General features: G+C 40.7%; 1 protein-coding gene across 1 annotated transcript; it reads right to left on the bottom strand.

The window, feature by feature from the left end:
• Nucleotides 1–10533: 10533 nt before the first annotated feature.
• Nucleotides 10534–13476, bottom strand: LOC128726347 (protein wech). The gene is made up of 4 exons (XM_053820151.1): nt 13277–13476; nt 11074–13174; nt 10793–10945; nt 10534–10704 (listed from the first exon to the last, which is right to left on the bottom strand). The coding sequence occupies exons 1-4, from the start codon at nt 13474–13476 to the stop codon at nt 10534–10536; spliced, it is 2625 nt and encodes an 874-aa protein (XP_053676126.1).
• Between the last annotated feature and the right edge of the window lie 303 nt (nt 13477–13779).

Here is a 13779-nt window from a genome sequence, read left to right on the forward strand (position 1 = left end):
TCCTATCCCAAAAAAAACCAGCACCTCCTGAATGCAAGGAAATGAGCTAACAACACATTCCTTCGCCCGGCGTCGAAGTAATTTGTTATATAAGACAAACCAAAACCCTGTTTTCACCATAGCCTTTTTTTGCGGAAAGAGTAAAGTATACAAATTTACTTCTGCTCGCGAACGCACCCCCACACGCACTCTCTCTCACAACCACCCAAATGGAACACGAAAACACACTGAATCAAGTGCATGGTTGGGCAAGCGATAAGACGGGAACGCCTGAACGAGCCCTGATTTCGTTGTGAAGATGGATTTGGGCTGTTTTTGGCTTACCTATGCAACAGGAACTTTACCGTCTAAAGTGCACTCAAATTCACTGTAGTTAATCTCCACAACACAAATCACACCCAGTTCAAGTTAAGTTTTGTGGTATCTTGTTTTCCAAGCAGACACGTGTGTTGACTGAACTAACTGTGACCTTTCAGTACTTTACGCGTTTCAACGCATCCACTCGAACCGATGCACATTGCTAGCGAGAGTTGAGCCAGTTAATTCGTTCACTTGGTACATTGACCTGACCCCCACGGAAAGAAACCGCTATCGGGTGGACTTTTCACCACCGGCAACAGAGAGAAGTTCGGCAATGTCAATTGCCGCGTAATAATCTAATCTTCCCATTGACGTTGGGTTTAACTGCACGCACGACACATTGCTTCCCGTTTGACACAGCTTCGTCGCGAGAGAACCACTTCAGACTAAGCCACTGGTCTGAAACTCACCGTCGTCAACGCGATGTCCGCGTCGCCGGATGCCGTGGGGTGAAAAGAAATTCAAGTCTAATGGTTTGTGTTCGTTCCGTCTCGCTCACACCGCGCTTGCCTGCGTGCTGTTCACGCACTGAGCGGCGCATCGCGGGGATTCGTTGATATGCACCGGAAGGGAAAGGCGAGCGGGACTCGTTGGCCACTACCACCGTGAAGGCGTGTGTTTGCGTTTGTGAGAGTTTGGTGCGTAACAAGACGGCTGTGGCGCTGTGGGCTGGTGGAATTAATAAACAATAGAGAGGGTGGAAAAGGAAGTGATGAGAGGAAAAGCGTTCGTTGGGGTCGGAAAAGCAATAGCCCACGCGCGCGCGCGAGAGAGAGAGAATTAAACTAGCTGAACAAAAAAATGTTGACCGACACAGTGTCCGACGATGATGGTTTAAAGCGACACCGGGTGGATTGATGGCTTGCAATCTCTCACACATCCGAGAGGGTGATTAATTTGAATTGGACAAATAAAAAATCTTAACGTAGTAACGTTTACATCCCTTTGCTATCGTTAAAAGGTATCGTCAGCGTAGAAACGTAGTTTTTGTCGTGCCTTTTTTTTTCGCACTTTGATCCGCAGGATAAACGATCGTGAGACAATGCGCATTGTCATTGGCATTCAGGACAGGCGAGACTGAACTCTGCTGGCGCGATCGTAAGTGGTTTCTTGCTTCGTCTGGTTGTGACTGAAATGGTTACAACTCGGCTTGCAATTGCTGCTACCCGTTTTGATCATCACATTGTTCTTCAACTAAAAACTGGTCTTCAATTCTAACAGCAAAAAATATTCAATTCAAAATGTAAGAAAAAGCATTTATCCCTAGTTAAAATGACGGCATGATGGCTGATGAATAAATTATCCATATTTTAAAAGCAAAACGCACAAATAGTACACACAAAGTACAGCCGATATTAAAAGTCGAAGCATAAAAGATAACCCCGGTTTAATGTTCCAGCATTACTAACTGCATGCACCATAGACTACGATTTAGGTCTACCAATGGCCAAAAGCTGTTTAAAACACAGCAACAAATGGTCTATATAACGATCTGTGTGTGTGTGTCAAGGTTGTGTCTAAAATTAAATACTTTTTTTGGCAATTAGGGGTGAACCGGCAAAGGTGAGAAGATTGCCAGATTCCGAGACCATCCAGGCTCTGTGTGGTTTGAGCTAAAACGGGAAAAGCTATTTTTTCCCGAAAATTCCACGGATTGTAGCCTTGGAATTTACATTTTGTCAAATTTACATTTCACGGTGCGTATTTAGAATTATAGCACAATGATATGGCCAACATTATAAAGATCTTCTTTTGTAGGAAACAACAAGCTGCTAAATATTTATCAACTTTCAGTGTGATTAAAGAAAATCCAGATCCTCGTATGTTCTAAAATTCATATTTTTCAAGTTATACTGCATTATTTGCGGATAATCTTTAACGTAGAATGCATGATGTCAGTATACCAGAATCGTGCAAGGTGAAATCAATTTTCAATATATAATTGCTTCTCTCGTCAAAGGTTACCTTAAAGGAACGATTTGAACTTTGAACCAACTACCTACTATACTAAAGAGCAATGGCGTTTACGCCCCAAGTAGTCTTCCCATGAGCTTTGAGTCCGCCTTGCGATAAATATATCTTTAGGATGACCTGTACAATTAAACTCCCAACAAAATGCAATGTCGTTCGAATTCTCGTTCCACCGGTTTCTCAGACCAGTATCGGGTTTGTTGTTGTCGTACCGGCGTGATAATGGCAACATCAACTTGCGTTGTATATGATGCTGTTGCATCAAATATGTATGTACCACCTTTAACAGGAATAGTTTAACTTTGCACATTTTCGATTGAGCACATAATGGCATTTAATTTAAATTTTGAAAAGAAAAAAAATGTTGATAATGTTTGCCTCAATTAATAGCCAGATATTACAATAAACTTTCGTACAATACAATTTCGTAAGGTAACATTATAAGTCCATTATCTTTTACAGTAATCATTGACTGATATTATTGATTGGTGAAGAAGACTATCGTATTTCAAACGATTTGTCTAAAAATAATATTTCTGGATTTATTACCGTCATTAACGTGCGGGGCTGGAAACATGCACATCGCTCATTTGGTATTGTTCTCAACTCAACAACCGGTAATAGCATTAATTTGAGGAGCTCTGTTAAACAAATCGTACCATGAGAGTTTTCTTTTCATCAGACAAGTGGTGCAGGAAATAATAAAAACGATAATAACGATTATCCATCCATCAACTACACTCTAACAATGGAACTGTACGACCTTCGAAATAGGCTTTAATGTCCTGACCCAATGAATTGACATCAAATAGTCATAACTTTTTACTGATCGATGGTTTAACACTCCAAGGCAGCAGCAAGTCTTTTTAAATGATATGCTCACAAGGACATGTCGAACAATTATGAACGTCTTTGTCCATCAGTTTGACGCCTGCCAGCTTAGAAAAGGGTATCAGAGGTACTAGCTGCTCCCCTCCCATCCTGAGAAAAGAAACATCTGCTAGGATAATGGAAAAGTTGGATGGACAAATTTATTTTTTAAGTAATGACCCAAGGTCCATATATAGTTAGTATAGTATATAGAATTCGTAAATAAAGACAATCCCAAACATATACACAATTATACAAAGAGTTATATAAAGACGCTAAATATTGAAGGTTGACAGCAAATCCAATGAATACTTACCAGCGAAGTGAGATGGTGAGTTTAATATTCCGATGAGACGAGAATCCGTGTCCTTGGTATATTTCCAATTTAGGGGATGGGATGATCGGCTGGGGTGAGTATCTAAGTTTTCGGGCTATTACCAATGTAGCGAATGATCGAATAACGATCGATATGCTTGATTTCTACAGTCTTAGCACTATTCATGACCATAACCCACATCATGGAAAATGATAATCAAATGGTTTATACGCACCTACAAAGAAGTTTGAGTCACGTGGTTGCAATGCTGTACTTCACATACGTTGGGATCATCCTAATTGGCACGTGCAGCGGTCTCAATGGAACGATAAAAGGTACGCGAGAATGCAAAAAAACTGCTATTTACTATATAGTAATTAAGAAAATAAAATCAAAGCAGTTTTAAAAAAACACACTCTGTTTGATATTTTCACACGCAATTAAAAACCTTGATTGATTTAGAGATATTACATTTGACGGTGGTTTATTTGCTTCCTTTTATTTTTATAGCTAATGGTTCTGTCATAAAAATTACCTTCGGTATTGGGAACTGGTTTTACAATTGCTGTCGTTGCCATAAAGCGAACGGCGAATCGAAAGAAAGCTTGTGAAACTATGCAACACAAAATTTGTACGTTTCGCTTTTCTTCGGCACCTTTAATGAATGAAATTTTTATGAGTCAATGATGAAACGCACTGCCTGGCCATGCTAGTGATGTTGCGGTTGATGTCTACTAATGCGATGAGTTTTATGCAGGACAGCAAATGTATAACTTTGCGAGAAAGATTGTGATGCTTAACGGCTATTTATCAGTGATTTGTTTTCTTTGTTTTTGAGTGTTTTTATCCGTTGTACGGACAGTTGTGTGGTACTACTCGGATTAGTTTAACGTTCATTAATCGGCGTGTCACCGCAGTGTTCCTCACGAAGGCAGTGCACGCTCTTCTTTGTCTCACACGTTGCGATAGCTTTTGCTACATGGTGTTGTTTACTTCATGTTTTTGCTTTGTAAAATCAGTCGTTGGTAACCACTTGCTTTGCTTGCCTTATTTTCCATGTCTATAGTACTCTGCATTCAACTTGTAGTTTAAACGTCACAATCGATCAATTGTTCTAGTGTTGCTTCGCTTCTGTACGGCTCTTTGCATTCCTTTTTAAATATTGTACTTTTCAACCGACTCTTTCACTCATTGTAAGCATCTCATTTCTTAATCATTCTTACGGTAATGTCATACAAACATAGTTGATATTGTGTATATTTTCAAATAGTTTGAGTGTTGTACGAAATTTGTAATTTGTTTTTTACATGTTCGCTAAGCCATGTGTTATTGAAGTGAACTTTTTTGTTTCAATTTATGTAAATACACCGTAGACTTCAATGCGAGAGTCGGAAAAATAGTACTATGTATCTACTCATCACGCGATCCTGTAAAGGTCAGATTTGTGTTGATTTTGGTGCACTGAAATGTGCGTTTTTATTTACTTGTCATTTTAATCATGTAGCTATGCAAATACAACACAATGTTTTATGTTGTATCGCAACGAGGAAACCGTTTTATAACAGCAAAGCTGGAATTATCAAATGGATACTATTATTCGTTATCATTGTCTTTTTTTAAATTAAACAAAAAGTAATTTTAAGTATTTTTTCAGGAACTTTTCTTGTATAAGCATACAAGCAACATGTATACGAGTACTGTATACAAGAAAAATATATTATCCAAAAATGTTCCTTGGTGCAGTGTTTCATTTCCTTTTGCTCATTATGTTTAATGATTTTTTCTGTTAAAACTTGTGTCTAGTCTTTGGGCGTTTTAGAATGAACTTGGCAATTTTAATGCTGTAGGCTTGAATGAGGACGAATGCTAAATGAGAGTATGGTATAGGTGTAGATATTAACAAATTCTTATTTGGAGTATCAAAAGCTTTGCAATGTGCTTATAGTTGACAAACTTGATACTACTAATCGCTGCTCGAATATGGGTAGCCAAATTTGGTGACAAAACTATGTTGTCTTTCATATGCAAATCAAACTATTTAGTTCATTGCCGTCTATAGTGTAAGTAGCATCAATTTTCTGATCATCAATTATCTGTACCACGCAAAAAGGGGTAAGTAAATTTGCTTACAAAAAGCCATCTTGTATAACACGTACAATTCGAACCGTTCAGTCTTACATGTTTCAATCAGTCAGCCAACTCGTTTGCTGTTAGATTTGTGAATGTGAAACGTGGATTGTACCGATGGTGTTGTTGAATCTTTTTTAAGTTTTTACAATATTATAGTTGACAGGTTGGGTTCGCTTTTACCGCAACCCATCAGCCTTTCTTGTGATGTGTTCGTGCCTTTAATCGATGGAGGACTGAATGTCGTACGATTGCTGATAGCATACCCGATTTTAGCGCAGCCAAGTTTAAGAGAATTGCTTTCGGCAGCTACGCATGAAGCGTGGAATTTTTACGCAAAATTGAACAAAATAAAATTTGGATTCTTCCCGCATAAACATACCACCGCCGAATCATACAAAATCTATATAATCGGTAGCCTCAAAGATAGAAAGAGGGGTTAAGGAGCGCTTACATTGGCTCTACCGTATTATATCGGTCTCTCGTAAGCATCTCCTCAAAACAGTCAACTATATTGTAGTTTCCTGTGATTGCTTACAAATATGAAATTTATGCTTCCGTATGATATTATGTTATTTTTAATACAACGACGCTCTCTAGTGGAAATGTACGATTGTACAGTTTCGTAGTCTACAATAAACACACACATTTTGCACGTGCACACACACTGCTTCAGACTTATCTAAATGTTATACCTATTGGCTTGGTTTTTTAAAAGACTGGAATTGCAGGATTTGAAAATGAAAACTCAAAACGTATCGTAAAATAATCTACAATTTTAGCATCTTTTGATATAGGCTGTAATGAAAAAAGCACCAAGCCTAGCTTAATCTATGAAAAAAGTATTTAAGATGTTTTTATCTATCGTTTCATACTGCTCACAAGTTCATCAAATGATTTCTTTGTCTTATGGAGATCTTAGCCTCGCCTGTCACATGTGTTTTTGTTTTAATTCTCACAAGATTTTTTTGTTTTTCGTGTTGAGCATATATCGCGTTAGCTCTTACGGTTTTGTTTATGCTGCTTTTTTGCAATTAATTCACTAGTCTTTTAAAATTTTAGCGTACATAAAATATACTCCACGTTATGTATTTTTGTTTTGTTTTTTCTTCTTTTTTTCTTTTTTATCGCAATATTCGATTCTTATATGTTTATGGCAACTTTTGCTAGTAATTTGATTAATGCTTATAGCCCTCTTTCTCGCTCTGTTATATTGTACCGAATCGTCGAGCAAATTTTGGACAAAGATTTCGCTCGTTGTACGTTCGCACAAAAATTCCTGGTCAATCTTATCCCAAGATCAGCGTAATATTCCCACCGTTTGGGATAGTATCGAAAAAGCACTTACAAGCGCGCTTTCAGGATGCCATAGAACGTTTTTCAACCTTTGTGATACCCTGCTACGCAAATGCCACATTTTTCTCATTCCTTGAATACATACGTCTTCTTTTGTAGTCGGATGATTCGATTTTTCGCTGCATAACGCGTAGTTTGCAACATTCTTCGAACCATCATGTATGTCTTGCGTTCCAACCGTGTACCAAAACTTCGCTTCTTCCTCTTTGCCTGCCCAGTTTTGATTATTTTCAGGACAATCACTTTCTTCGCTTTCGACATCTTAATGTGACAAAATACTTTTAGTCATTTTTTGTTAATGCTTTCTTTTCTTGCTGTGTTTTACTGTCTGCACTACTTGGTTTCGCTTACAAAATCACAACTTTTGAAATGGAGGCAGTTTTAAATTGCCATTACATTTCCCTTTTTTTTGGAATATAAATCATCCACTACACGTGGATTACGTTCTATATTTTTTCGTCATTCGTTTGTATCCTCTTGGATCTTGCATGGATGGCAATGTGCCTGTAAATTTTCAAAATGGTCTTATGCCAGCAGATGGTCTGGTGTTTTGTTTCATGGGTTGGTACCATTTAATTCTAGTATGTTCTGCTATGCGTATTTCTAGCAAACAATACTAAATTTTGCCTTGTTTAGTTTTATTTTAAACATTGTGTTTTGGTCACTTTAAATGACGCAAGAGTTAATATATGTATATATAATTGTCCATGAATGGATTTACGCACAAGCGAGTTGCTTTTTCAAGTCTTGGTATCCTGGTAAATAAACATACTTAAGTATTAAAATCATATTTGTTTTGAAGTTTGCCGTTCATCGTTTTAATTTATCTAGTTTTTCTACACACCATAAGAATGCATATAGTTGATGTTTACACATGGCTACGCTTACGAATCTATACATTGCTTACGGGTCTATTAGTCGAAAAATTGAACAACCTTGCTGGCAGTATCTTGCATTGCTTCTTGCTTTTAGAACAAGCTGAAGAATATTACAATTGGTTCACATACTATAGTTAATTCTATAATTTGCTGCAGAGATTCTAAAGAATCGATTCATCTGTTGGATCGTTTTGGAGATATAATCTTCAATACGTAGCCGTTCGTCAATTAAATTGATCATTTCGTTAAGAATGAAGCTTAACAATACGTTTAATACGCTCGAATACGGAACAATTATTCTACATATAAGATTTTTCCAGGGCTTGCGAAATATAGCCTCGCGCTACCTTTCAATGATCATTTAAATTATAATCGTCCACAGGACGCTTGATACACGATATATCTGTAACGCGTAGTTGAAACGACTTGTCAGTTCTCTCAACTAGTAGTTAACAGCTAATCGTATCCTACGTTCGTTTTCTGACAAAACTGTAAACAGCATTATGCGTTTATCTATGTATGTTCCTCTTATCCCCGCGGAGTGGAGAATGAACGCGATGATAAAAACGAACACTCTAGTTCGTGTTTGACTGGGACATGTTTGTACGAACAAATGTGTGAATGAACAAATGTGTATATCGTTATAAAATAAACATACAATTAACAAAATGCCAACGAGGGACATACAAACTTGTGCAAAAACAATTTACTAAACATGATTTGTCGACCTAGGATGTAATGGTACGATCAAGTTACAAGTAACGTTCACTACAGCGTAAATTGACTACATACGGCGGCAGCAACAGTGTTCACTGCTGTTATGTCCTTAGTGAGATAATGATTCCTAGAATAATTTAAACTGTTTACATTAAAAAGTATGAAAATATGTGACACGGTGCAGAGGAAACAAAATGCATATGATAGGACAAATGACAGTAAATGGTAGAATCATGTTTGACACACAATTTAAAATCTATGAATCAATGATTAGTGCTCAACAAACAAGTAATACAAAAAAATGGTCAGTCATTTTCAAAACATGGGTCAGTCGGTTTAAAACCTACAAAACAAACATCGAACAAAAAGCTTCTGTACCTTCGCTTAAATAAGATTGCGTAAAGCAATAGCGTTGACTGTGCACAACACTTTTAAATAGAACTGGAAACAACATTCACATTGAACCAACATATATTCCAGACATGCAATATGGGTTAAAAAGGTATAATGATAGGTGGGATAAAAACTTCTATTGCAGTGCGTTTAATTTTTAGCCGTAGAGCGATGTCTTCATGCTGACACTATAAAATGCGACATGGGACCTAGAACCTTAGTTGGAGCCACCCACGTTAGTATCGTGTAATTTTCTACCAATTATAAAAATGAATTTTCTATTCCATTACTATCTTTGTCATATTCGAATGTATACACGTTACAAAAATCATCACGTTTCATCGCTTACGTTTGAAAGTTGCTTTTTGTTCGTTCGTGTTCAGTCTTGTCGAATAGCGTATGTAGCTTTAATCTTTGTGGTTATCTTGAGTTAGACTTGTAAGTTACCATTCGTATTTTATAGTATAATTTGCAGTAATGGCCGCCAATGTCTCTCTCGAATTTGCTTTACTGTGTCTAGTCTCTGTTACTCCAGGCTGGTAGCAGCCTGAGGAGTGTTACTATTACTAATGACACATTTTCTATAGGTTTGACTAATAAATTTACTAATAAAACATCAAAACCGTGTTTTGGGTAGGGATAAAACATACCAGACATTCAAGTTCTATCAAATAGAAGACAAACTTAGGATCATCTACTAGAAAATAAAACGCACGTTCCGCTTGGAGGACGTGTCAATCTGAATGAACTAGTGCCTCCACATCGTGTTTGGCCCTGTATTTTAAACTATACGTGCTTAGCTAAATCTACAATTGTACTATATTTACGATGCATCATCATCATGTTGTTTTTGCCTTCTTTGTTTAGATTTGATCCATATTCACTACATTTTAAGAAAATTATTCAATTTAAAACTAACAAACGAAAACACCACATACAGAGAAGCCATATAAAGCATATGTTCCTCTTCTGCACTATATTCTCTCTCTCTCTCACACACGCACTCACACTATCTCTTTTCTTTGTCTCTCTCCTGTGAGTGAGCTCTATTAAATTTTCTCCTGCGCTGATGGTGCATTCTGCGGTTTATCATTTTATAAAACTCTTTTGTTGTACTATTCAGTTTCCGATTTAAATTCTTTTTCAAGCTTCCAGGTTTCGTAAAGTTTACATGTTTATAATTTTCTATGTTTTAATTTCAATCGTCTACCCATGTCAGCTGAAGGAGATAAGCAAACGAGCGCTTTTCCAGGATTAAAAAATGATCAAAATCACGTACAAAACACCTAAATCAAACAGGTTTTGAGGTAGTAGCGTTGCGATATATGTAATATTATAATTTAACGTTCTGTTGCTTCTGCCTTCTTTACCCTTTTTCGGTATTCCTATCTCAAGTGTTATTTCATGAATGCTCCTCTATACGAGCCAAGTAGTTTTGCAACACAGAGTACACAGTACACGTAAGAAACAATTTCTTTTGTTTTGGCAGATAAGTTCCAACGTTCACTTTTCGATATTTGTTCGATGCGTTGGGTAAGAAAGTTTCTAGTAAATCTGGACGAATGTTTTCTGCGGACTGCATTGGTCACGCGCGTCCGGTGATGTTTCTACCATCACCACCAGCCTACCATCCGGTAAAAGGGCGACATCGCTTGGTCTATCCTTCTCGTCAATGCCGATTGCCAGCAAACCATTCGACGAGGGTCGAATTTCAACCTGTGTATGAGTGTGGGTAAAATTTAGAAAAGTTACAATTTCGTGGCGGTATTTACGTGTAACGGTCCCTATTGCAACGCCTTCTTACCGCCCATAGGAACTCGAGCTGAGGTGAGAATACTAAAACTCGTTGATTTTTTGAATCAGCCACAATCACACGGCCATCGTCATCGCAGCATATTCCAGATGGTCGACTAAACTCGTGTACGGCCGAGCCTTCATGCCCTTTGGCAGCCAAAACCTGGTGGAGGTGAAAGTATAATTAGTCCTATCGTCCAGTTCGTCAATCTCCAACTTAAGCAAGTTCATGTGCATAAGCAATACTATTGCCTGACACAACCAATTTAGGAAGGATTTCTGTTACTATACCTTCGAGAGAGTTGCATCGATCAGCAGCAGTCGATGATTTTCAAAATCGGAAATAATTATATCGCCCTGCGGCGTAAAGCATGCTCCACGCGGCGTTGTCAATCCTTTCAGGTACCGGCTGTGATTGACGCCGTCAAAGCTGTAGCGTGAGATGAACAAACCATCGGGGCTGAACAACTGAATACGATGGTTACGCGAATCAGTCACAAGAATCTCGCCCTTCGTGTTAACAGCCACGTCCCAAGGGTACTGAAATTGACCGCTTTCCTTGCCGTAGCTACCGAATTTGAGAAGAAATAGTCCTCCAGCCGAAAACACCTGCACACGATGGTTGTCCTTGTCGACGACGATGATGCGGCCTTGCCCATCCGTACAGATTCCAGCTGGCAGATCAAACTGCCCGTTGGCCGTTCCCTTCGAGCCGAACTTTAGCTTGAACGTTCCGTCTGGATAAAATATCTGCACCCGGTTGTTACGTCGATCGGCAACCAAAATCTGTCCTTCCTTGTCCACAGTGATGCCCCACGGGCGTGACACCTGTCCGTCTTCGTGCCCATCGAATCCGAAAGTCAGACTTGGTCCGACGGCTGGTTTAGCCGCCACATGGTTGTTGCAACCTGGGATGCACTGTCCAAGCACTGGTGCTCCAGGGATCGGTCCGATGCCGAAAGACGTCGGAGAAGATCCTAGCACAGACGAGCTGCCTCCCGGTATTTTTCCCATCGGTTCCCAGGACGAGGACGACGAACTAATACGCTGCGCTGGCGTTGTGCTGCGTACGATCGGACGTCGCGTAAGGACATTACCGATTCCTACCACGCTGCTGGCTCCTCCGACGCCGTTACCGGAGCCAAGGTTTCCACTGGTCACCCCTGACGGACCCTGGATGCACGTGCTTCCCGACCCATTCGAGGACACCGAGTTGCTGCGCTGCCCCACTAGCATGACGTCGCCTTGCATGCGGATCTCCTGGAGCAGCTCAAAGTTCGGAGCCACGAACGTGATGAACTCTTCCTTCGGCTGCAGATTTTTGTACATCGTTGCAAACTGCTCCATCTGGCTCTCGCCTGTCGTGAGAGTTTTCGCAATCTCCATGCTCGTCATGACCGGCACCGAATCCAGCGCCTTCGTCAGCATGTCGGACGTCTGCGAGAGTCCCGCCAGTGCAGCCCGCAGGCCCGCCATCTGATCCGAGAGTGAGGTTAGTTTCTGCTGACGAAACTTGTCCACTCGGTCCAGCAGCGTCCGCTCGCGATCCTCTGCGGCAAGTATGAAATGACGCATCGCCTTCCGGATGCGCGCTGACGCCTCCATCGCGTCCCGTTCGACGGCCTGCGAGTACGTGACCGCACGATCGATGCTAGCCTTGATGTACTTCGTGCCCAGCTTACCACTCTCCAGTATCGACATGATCTTATCCGGGGCGCCGTGCGAAATGTTCGCCACCGGAATGCACGAGTGATCCTTATGATCCCACAGGGTGCACTCCTGACAGACGACCTTCTTGCAGGATTCGCACAGATAGCGCAACGCCTCACCGTGTACATTACAATGCGGTTCACCCATCACTCCCGCCATTGATCCATTCCCGACTCCAACCGGTCCGACCACACCTCCATGCCCGTTCCCCACCATACAGTTAGCCGAACCGATCGGTGAGATTGTGTTGATCGAGATCACGCAGTGATCCTTCGTGAAGGCATTCTTCCCATGCAGATGTGTGCAGTCTTCGCACAGCACGTCGTTACAGTCGAGACACCGGCTTGACGCGTGCGTATCGCATCGGCCACAGATGGCCCCCACGGATGACGGGCAATGGCTGCCATTCGAAGAGTTCGTTTGTGGGGACGTGCTCGGTGTCATGTGGTGGGACGCGGCCGAACCTATTGCACCGAAAATTTCGCTCACCGCCGAGGAGGCCCCACCGTGACCACTGTTCGCCCCATTCGCGGTACCAATGATGCCAACTCCGGGACCCATTCCAGTTGTTCCGCTGCCACTTCCGACGCTGCTACCTGATCCGATTGCACCCAACACGTTGGAGAATAAAATGTCCTCCGTAATACTAATGCTATCACGATCCAGTGAGGTGTTGTTATTGCTGAAAGCAAAGCGGGAGATCGTACGAGAGGAGATTATTGAACCTGACCGTCCTATTCCGATTTGGCTTCGCCTGTGGCACAAGCAAAGCTCGATGTCGTACCTTTGTGGAACCATAACCGGTCCGGAGCTGGGCTTGTGCGGTGCATCCCAGCAAGGCAGCGCGCTGAACAGGCTCGAAAAGAAGATATGATCGTTGGAGTTGAAATCTCCGGTGCCATCGGTGCCACTACCGCTTGGGCCTCCGTTGGCCGACTGTGCTGTTATCTGCATCGAGGAAGCACCATTGGATAGCAGTGCCATAATCGTGGTTTATCCTGAAAAAAAAAGAGAATGGAAAATGTTTATTAACCTCGTCATATTGCATGTTCGAATACGAATACGAATGCCTCCTTCGTACGAAAGCGTAATTAGGGGTCGCTAGTTTGAGTAGTTCCACGGGACATGGATGCCAATCAAACGGAGAGTGAATATTCTTTACGATTTGTTGTAATGCTATACGAGACGAATCACATTAAAATCGTTTTCCTTTTATGGATATGAATTTATTTTAAGATCTTCAGCTTTTATAGGACTGCCATTGCAACTTACGTCAATAAAGAAATA

The sequence above is a fragment of the Anopheles nili genome, chromosome 3 (assembly GCF_943737925.1).
Source record: "Anopheles nili chromosome 3, idAnoNiliSN_F5_01, whole genome shotgun sequence".
Lineage (NCBI taxonomy): Eukaryota > Metazoa > Arthropoda > Insecta > Diptera > Culicidae > Anopheles > Anopheles nili.

Coding starts and splice junctions, on each gene's coding strand:
- LOC128726347 (XM_053820151.1), bottom strand. CDS start 13,476: ATGGCACTGCTATCCAATGGTGCTTCCTCGATGCAGATAACAGCACAG. Junction 13,175..13,276: donor CCGGTTATGGTTCCACAAAG/GTACGACATCGA, acceptor CTTTGCTTTCAG/CAATAACAACACCTCACTGG. Junction 10,705..10,792: donor AGCTCGAGTTCCTATGGGCG/GTAAGAAGGCGT, acceptor ACTCATACACAG/GTTGAAATTCGACCCTCGTC.